Source organism: Corylus avellana, chromosome ca8 (genome assembly GCF_901000735.1).
Source record: "Corylus avellana chromosome ca8, CavTom2PMs-1.0".
NCBI lineage: Eukaryota > Viridiplantae > Streptophyta > Magnoliopsida > Fagales > Betulaceae > Corylus > Corylus avellana.
The window spans coordinates 8,676,347-8,685,062 of NC_081548.1; the positions used below are offsets into that span (position 1 = coordinate 8,676,347).

Consider the following 8,716-nt stretch of genomic DNA (forward strand, 5'->3'; position numbering starts at 1 on the left):
TCCCCTACCTTTGGGTTACACGTTCCCTCCCCCCCAAGAGACTGGTTCTTTACCGGACCCTCCCTACCGTCATTGACTGACCTCGCCGGAATTGAGGGCTTGTGCCCACCCTCCAGAATAGTTGAGAGCTGAACTTGCTTACCCTTTTCGGTGGAAACCTCCTTCAACCACCTTGGCACCCTGGCTATTGGCTCAACGAAGTCATTGAAACATTCCTCTGTCGGCTGCAACGAAGACCCCAAAACTTCCACATAGCTCCTTCTCCTTCCACCATTGACAAAATTCTTATTAACTTCCCTGACTTCCTTAGACCCACACAGGGAAGACTTAGCCATCCGTATCTCCGAGATGAGACGTGTCCAACCTTGGCCATAACGCCCTTCTGGTACAATGATCGAGCCCCTCCTATGCCTACCATCATATTCTTCTACTGTCAAGAACCTCCCATGTCTGTTGGCACATTTCTGTGCGATTATCCGTGGATACCCTGCTCTGGATTGGTCCCAAAAAACCTCAGAAGAATCCACCGCCACTAAGTCCTCTATAATGCGTGCCATCCATAGCACCTCATCCTTCTGCAGAAAGATGGTTTTTTGTTTCCTGTTGCTTCTTTCAAACAACCTCACCCCTGAAGCCCCACTCTTAATCAGCAACTCAAAAGTTTTGGACTCCACAATCCATTTTCTCGACGTAGCCATAACGCTAGCCAAACCAACTAACAATCTAGACCCCCAAACAGTGAACACGCGCCACCCACGCGCCTGTACTCAGGCGAGAGTGGAAGAGAGCATGCAGAGAAAAATACACATGGAATTTTAAACGTGTGGAGATGGTGTTTGAACTCAAGACTACCTTTGTCCTGAAGTACAAAAAAATTGGCTCGACATGTGTATAAGAAGGTGTGCTTTTCTTCAATCAGGCGCACACTTGCACTTTGCGCTTCATGCATAGGGCCATGAGACCTTTGCAATTAAGTGCATCTGGCACTTTCAACAACACCGAGAAAGAGGAAAATACAAAAGGCAAAAGAAATGATTTAATGTAAAGATTGAGCATAATAGTAGATGGCCAAAAGAAATATACTGGTAGCAATTGTTTCTTGTGCCACAAAATGTACTTGATAAAGCCAATGCACTCGCTCCAAAGATTAACATTTCTTAAAACCAAACTTTGAACTCTAACCATGCAAAACTAGCATCTACCTTCACAAACATAATCCCCCACAAACCAAGATCCATAAGATTGCTTAAACCAATGAAGTTCTTGAAGCAGCCCATTAAATAAGAGATAGCAAGTCTTGTTTCCTGCCAAATTAGTGAAAAGATTAAAAGTTGGAAGACGTTAGTATATACATGATGTTAAACACTTCAGACTTTAATTAATAAATTTCATGTACAAATAAATACAAAGATATCCCAAACTTGACAGCAAGTGATGTCAGCAGGAACATGTAACCAAAGGGAGTGTTTGGCTTTCTATCTATCTTGTCTTTTCAACAACAAACAAACCCCAACTCATTAAGGAGGAATTTTGCATAACTAGATCTTCAAATTCAAGAAGAGGAAAAAAAACAGCTAACAAGATAAAGTAATCAACTAAAAGGGGGTGGGGGGGAGAAAACAACACAAAATGAATAATCTTGTACATCACCTGATTTTGGATGGCGAAGTGATAGCAACTGTCCAACACCATTTCCTGTTGCCCCAGGATCTAAATGGGTACGTCCAAAAACATCAGAATACTCAAATTGATGCATCAATGATAGCATGTAATAACAACATAAATTGACAAAGAAGTTAAACTGCTTAGCAAAAGAATATAATGGTCAACAAAATCCTTACCAAAAAGCTAGAAACTACAAAATCACCCTTCGGTCTATGACTGCCTTGCCTATGATATTCAAGTACTCAACTAAAGTGCTTAGAAATATACATAAAAGAAGGACCTCTCTTCCAATTTGTACGCTAAAAAGTTCTCTATAAGCCAAGCAAATCAGTAAACACAAATGCGAATCAATCAGAAGCTACTAGCCCCCACCCCACACCCCAGACCAGAGAGAGAGAGAGAGAGAGAATCAGCAGCTCTGAGTAAGTCAGTAGCAGCTCATTGTTAGCTAAAGCAAAGAAAATATTCAACACAACACAAATGCTTCTATCTTCTATCCTTCATCTATATACCATTCCAGGCTTCCACATTTTTGTACATCATCCAAAATTACTGTATTGTACTTGGAATTGGCTCACATCAATATATCAGATATACTACCCATTATCTATTGAAGTGTCTAAAAAGATCAATAAACAAATGTAATGGGTCATATTGTCATTTCAAGCGGATGGTCAATGATTGCAAGTTCTAGTCTTATTGATCATCGAGTTAATGCTACTCTTCACATCCATTTAACACCGACTGACGTAACGTGTTTTAAGTGGCTTCTATGTCAGCCACTTGAAGAAAAATGAAAGCTGACTAAAACACGCCACATCAACTGATGTGAAATGGGTATGATAAATGAGTGTGAAGAGTAACATTACTCTTGGTTATCATATCTCAATATATTGAGAGCTCTTATTGACACCTTTTCCATAAACGTTATCTTGAACCATACCCTGTATTTATAATCGAGAAAAGTATATGTTCTTCAAAGGAAAGATAGCAGAATTAAAGAGAATACTAGGGCCATGGAATCCAATGGTCAGGGAGTTCATTACCCGATGCAATCAGAAGACGGGTTTCATCAACACCTTCCCACCAAGCCATGGAAATTATAACAAGCCCCAGAAAGCTTTTCAATCCTAGCAGTCATCCAACAATACTTATTAAACTGCAGCGACAGTTCCAAACACATACACAAACATACATGGAACACATGGAATAATGCGAACATTCAAATAAACAACATCGTATTTCCCATATTATGAAAGCTATTTCTAACGCAACCCTCACCAAGGGAAACAAAAAATCGAAAATCCAACATGTTAAAAGTATAATCGTGATGAACTATAGACAGTCTAAGCGGAGATGCGTGAAAAAGTTTGCATTTTGCTTGACAGTTAAACATACCAGTGGATAAAGCTGTAACCGTTAAGCTTCAAAAAAATCGCTGGGAAAATAAAACAGATAAATGAAAAACCCTAGGAATTAAATAGAAAAATGTGCTCACAGATTCTCCGGACAGAGAGAAGAAGAAGAAATTTTTGGAGCTATGGGAAAGTAAAATAACGAGCTCCCTCAGAGTATGACAGTTTGGGCGGGTTGACCCGACTCAACTTAGAGTATGACATTTTGGGCGGGTTGACCCAAATCAGCTTCAAGTCATCAACCCCGCTCCATCATAGCTTTTTTTATTATTATTTTTATTACACTATAACATTTCTCTAAAAATTATATATATTTAAAAAAATTATATATCAGGGGATTATTATTCTATTTATGATAAATTATTGTGTCTAAAAAAAAATGATAAATTATTAATTTTAGAATTAATTTTTACTAAAAAAAATTTTTTTTAAAAAAAATTAAAAATTAATTATTTTTTTACTTATCAAAAAAGAATTAATTTTTAATTTAAACGCCATTGAAAAAATTAAAAGGCAGTGCTATATATATTTAGATGTATCTTTCTCATAAAACCCTAACCTAAGACTTCCCGCTTTCGTATTCGCTGCTGCCGCCTGCCGCTTGCCGCTCCTTTGCGCCGATCTGTCTGCCATGGAATCTCAGGTGAAGCATGCCGTGGTTGTGAAGGTGATGGGAAGAACGGGATCCAGAGGGCAAGTGACTCAGGTGCGAGTCAAGTTTCTTGATGATCAAAACAGGTTCATCATGCGTAACGTGAAGGGCCCGGTGAGGGAAGGCGATATCCTTACCCTGCTCGAGTCCGAAAGAGAGGCCAGGAGGCTTCGTTGAGGCTTCGTTGATGTCCCTAACCCATGGTTCTTCGTATTTGTTCCGTTTTCATGGATTTTTATGTTTCTCTTGTTTTTCACTACTTAATTTTATGCTTGCTTAATATTCATATATGGATAGGATGGGGTTTATGTTTTTGTTGGATTTAGTGTTTGGATCTGAAAATCCCTTGTATGAACTATGACTACCGAGCAATATATTTTGATGAAATACATGGGTAAGCAGATTTTGAGTTTTCACAGAGTTTCAATCTCTCTCTCTTTCCTAAAAATTCTTTTTTGTTACAGTTTTCATCAGGGAAGAATTACTACATATCAAAAGTGATCTTAAAATAGGTACTGCGATTAAGGGATATAAAATTAATAATATAGATTTATTACCTGTTATATTTGATCGCATTGTCAAAACAAAATGTTTGTTGTTTATTTTTGGTTGAGTGAGAATTTTATAACCAAAAGAGACCAGTATGGTGATGGTTGAATCTTCCAGTATAGTGAATCAGTGATGGTTCCTCTCCATTATTCTTATGGTCAGAATTTGAAGTTGGTGCATCGTTATTATATTTGTGCTAAAATACAAGAAACTAAATTTTCTCTTAGAAATACAAAAAGCTGAAATGAATGACCATTGCCATTGGGCAAAAGCTTTATTTTTAAGCTTTTGTCAAAAGTGTGTTTTGGTTATTTTTAGGTTTTTTGGATCCTTAAAAGCGCTTTTAATTGTTTTACCAAACGAGTATTTTCTTCTTTAAACGGGCTTTTGCTTTTTGAGTCTTAAAAGCATTTTTAAGATCTTCAAACGCAATCTCAAGCATGCTCTTAATGTTTTGTTAAACCACACCGTTTCACAAATTGCAAACCTTTGGCCATTGGAGTTTGGTAGAGGAAATTAATTAGAAGATTTGTCCAAAAATTTTGGGTAAACTACTACAGCAGAAGGAATTCCAAAAAAGAGTGCTGGTGGTTGCTGCAAAAATTAGAGCTCTACAACAGGGCAGAGCTTAGACAAACAAGCTCATGTTGGCCTACTTTGATAGTTTCTGAAGAAGAGCAGGAGATAACAATTTCATGATCCTACTTAGATAAATGAGCAAAGATGGTCTTGTTTTTCTTGCATTGAATTTGTAAAAGTAGTGTTAGTAGGCACAGGAATGACAGATTTTATTAGGACAAGTATAGAAATTTTAGGCCTATTTACTTTTAGGGTAGATTGAGGAATCCTTATGCCTCGTTTGGTTTGCGGAATGAGTATTCCATTAGAAAAAAGAATAGTTATTATTGGGAGTAGAGGAGTGTAGAATGGAATAGTTATTCATATTTTTTAGTTTGTGATGATATATATGTTTCTTAGCGGAGGCAGTTAGTAGATTTTACTAACCACTACTAACCGCCTTTTCACCCCTACTAAAATCCATGGATTTTGCACTTTAAATATGTTTGTTACTCACTATTTATGCTTGTGAGGAAAACTTTATCTCTACGCACGTTGGGTTCATGGGCAAACCTTTACATCTCCATGAGCATGTCACATCTGTGGAGAGTATGCTAAAAAATGCAAAATCATATATATACTCATTACAAAATAAAGAAATAAAGACTCAATAAACAAAAAACAGTTTTTTGCTTTAATCCAAGGCAACAATGTTTTGTTAATATATATATATATATATATATATACTTACAACTACTAAAGAATTTTCACATGCTCTTAAAACTCAATGTGAGTAGAAATTTTCAGCCAAACAAACACACTCTCAGTTTCAGATATACATGACCTTGAATTTCTATAAGAAAATATGTTTTGATTCCGGCCTTACTATTGTTGACACTCAACAATTGAAATCACCATGAAATAGGCGTTATGTGAGTGGAATAATGTAGCAAAATCAAACATCTCACATAAAGATCATATTTAATCCGCTTAATTAAGAAAGAACAAGTAGTCTCATGAAAGGATGCCGAAAATAATTTACACCACACTAATTGGTTAGTCATGAAAACCTTTGAACCATACATTTATCAAGATCAAATAGGGGCTTTTATAGGGATGTAATGTAGGGTTTTTTTTTTTGTTTTTTTTTTTTTTTTGGTAACAAACTGCTTCATAGAAAAACCAAGAGGACTACAAACACAACAAAAACACATCCCTCACAAGGAGGGGAGGGTGGGAGGTGGATCTTTTCCACTACAGATGGGGATGGAAATGGGGGGAGAAAATGGAGTAAAAAAAGTGGGAATGCAGCCAGAGAAAACTCTAGCCGCGGCCCAATATGCCACGTAATGGGCGCAGAAGTTTGCACTTCTGGTAACTTTCCTTGCCTCCCAGTGAGAGGAGGAAGGAATAAGAGAAATAACATCCGAAATTAAGCTATTTATTTGCCAATCCAAAACAGTGGAAGGTTGCTGCAAAGAGGAAATTACAATATCAGAAATTCCTTCTAAAACAAAGGATTCTATCTTCAAAGAGGTGGCCAGTTTTGCAGCCAGCAGGGCTGCTTGAGCTTCTCCATAGGCGTGCTCATAGGTGGGGCTGTATTGATACAAGGTCTTGATGATTTGGCCATTAGCATCTCTGCATACAGCAGCTTGAATAGAGAAAAGGTCTGCAGTAGCAATGTCGAAGTTGACCTTGTAACTGCCTTGTTGAGGGGGATTCCAGCTTTCTTTCATTGGTTGAGAGGTGGTGTTCCAGGCTGCATAGTGTTCTAAGGAGAGCCTCATGATTTTGTCAGCAAATTTAGAAGCTTTGGGGAAAACTCCATTGTGAATAGCTTGATTCCTGGCAAACCAAAGAGAATCACACAGAACAGTTGCAAATATTTGGAAGAGATGAGTGTCAACTAAGGGGATACCAAAATATTTGTTAGGAGAAAGAATACCGATAATCCAATTTGGCAAAGTAAGAGTGGACCATTTCAGAGAATCAAGAGGCCAATGGGAAGATCTCCAAGAAATTCTAGCAAAAAAGCATCTGAAGAAGAGGTGATGAAGAGAGTCCTCTTCTACTTTGCATAAGGGGCAGATTAAGTCTGCCTGGGAAATGGGGAAAACAGCATTGATCCTAGTCTTGGAGGGGACAATGTCCCAAGCAACTTTCCATAGGAATAATTTTAGTCTATCCATCAGCTTTAGTTTCCAAAGGGCTTTCCATTGGGTGGGGGTTAGAGGAGAGGAAGCTGTGGAGATTCTTGGGGTGGTTATGAGCTTGTAAGCAGATTTTGAGGTGAACAAACCAGATGGGGAGGGAGTCCAAATGTACTCTTCAGAAGGAGAGTTTGATATCCTGATTTTCTGTATCTCCCTAGCACTAGAGGAATCAAAAAGATAGTTTATCAAGGGGATGTTCCAGTAGGTTTCAGGGGAATTTAAGGTGTGGTAGAAGAGGTCAGTGATCAAAAGGTTTGGGAGGGGCTGGATCAGATGAGGAGAGGGAATGGGGATATAGGAATTTAGAGTGGGAATCCACGGGGAGCTCCAGATGGGGAGAGAGGATTGTCTGTGAATTTTGAGACAGGCACCTTTTGAAATGACAGAAATGGAATTTGTGATGCCTTTCCACAGCCAAGAGGAAGAAGAAAGGGGAGAGGGGGTGAGAATAGAGTTTGAGTGAAGATACTTACCTCTGAGTTGGGCCACCCACATCGAGTCTGCCTTGCATAAGAGGTTCCATCCTAGCTTTGAAACCAGGGCTAGATTAACCTCTCTCATCTTCCGGATTCCCAAACCTCCCAAGTCTTTTGGAATGCATAAAGTGTCCCAAGCTTTTAAAGTGAGGTTTCTGGACTTTGCAGGAGGGAAACCCCACCAAAAGTTTTTGAAACTCCTATCCAGCTGAGAGCAGAAAGAAGAGGGGAGCAAAAATGTACTCATTGCATAGGAGGGAATGGTAGCAGCAACTGATTTGATAAGAACCAGTCTGCCTGCTTGGGATAGAGTTTTTGCTCTCCAGCCCTCCATCTTACTTAAAACCTTGTCAAGGATAAAGTTGAAAGCATCTCTTTTCGAGTTTCCCATCAGAATAGGCAGGCCAAGGTAAAGTGACTTTGTTGGGTTGGAAGTGTATGGTAGAATGGCTGAGATGGAGGAGGTTAAAGAAGGATTAGTGTTTTTGCTAAAACGGATGGATGACTTGAAGGAGTTAATTTTCTGGCCAGACCATCTACAATACTTCTCAAGGCAAGATTTTATGCTAGTGGCTTCAGCTAGGTTGGCTCTTCCAAAAATGAGCAGGTCATCAGCAAACAACAAATGATGAATTGCTGCATTGTTTCTAGAAATCTTCAAACCTCTGATAGCACCAGCACAATCCTCTCTGTACATCAGTCTAGAGAAGACCTCTGAGCCAATGATGAAGAGGAAAGGAGAGAGAGGATCTCCTTGCCTCAAACCTCTCTCAGGGGAGAAGAAACCAAAGGGGCTGCCATTTAAGAGAATGGAGAAGGAAGTAGAAGAGATGCAGGCTCTAATCCAGGTGATCCAGTTTGAACAGAAACCCAGTTTCTCCATGATAGCAAGAAGAAAATTCCATTCCATTCTATCAAAGGCCTTTTCCATGTCCATTTTTAGAAACAAAAACCCCCCTTTACCTTTCTTGCTCCTGAAAGTATGAAGAAGCTCATGGGCCATAATGGTGTTATCCTGGATATTTCTTTTGGGGATGAAGGCCGACTGGTTGGGGGAGATGAATGTATGGAGCAGGGGTTTTAATCTGTTGGCCAAGATTTTTGAGATGATTTTGTAGACAATGTTACAAAGGCTTATAGGTCTAAATTGATGAGCAGTATGAGACCCACTAACCTTTGGAATGA

General features: G+C 38.8%; 2 protein-coding genes across 4 annotated transcripts in view; both read right to left on the reverse strand.

Moving 5' to 3' along the window:
• The window catches only part of LOC132188995 (uncharacterized), an 11,088-nt gene extending 7,827 nt beyond the window's left edge, over positions 1-3,261 (reverse strand). Inside the window, exons 1-4 of one of the 3 annotated variants that reach the window (XM_059603458.1) lie at positions 3,164-3,261; positions 2,712-2,795; positions 1,651-1,710; positions 1,203-1,304 (exon numbers count right to left, since the gene is read on the reverse strand). In XM_059603458.1, the coding sequence (XP_059459441.1) occupies positions 1,203-1,304; positions 1,651-1,710; positions 2,712-2,760 (211 nt within the window). In that variant the 5' untranslated portion in view covers positions 2,761-2,795; positions 3,164-3,261. The other 2 variants (XM_059603459.1, XM_059603460.1) reach the window with 2 other exon arrangements.
• A 2,795-nt stretch (positions 3,262-6,056) lies between these two features.
• Positions 6,057-8,468, reverse strand: LOC132190839 (uncharacterized). The gene has a single exon (XM_059605873.1). It carries the CDS (start codon positions 8,466-8,468, stop codon positions 6,057-6,059), a length of 2,412 nt encoding a protein of 803 aa, XP_059461856.1.
• Between the last annotated feature and the right edge of the window lie 248 nt (positions 8,469-8,716).

Excerpts from the sequence above, each read along its gene's own strand:
- LOC132190839 (XM_059605873.1), bottom strand. The coding sequence starts at position 8,468 with ATGGACATGGAAAAGGCCTTTGATAGAATGGAATGGAATTTTCTTCTT.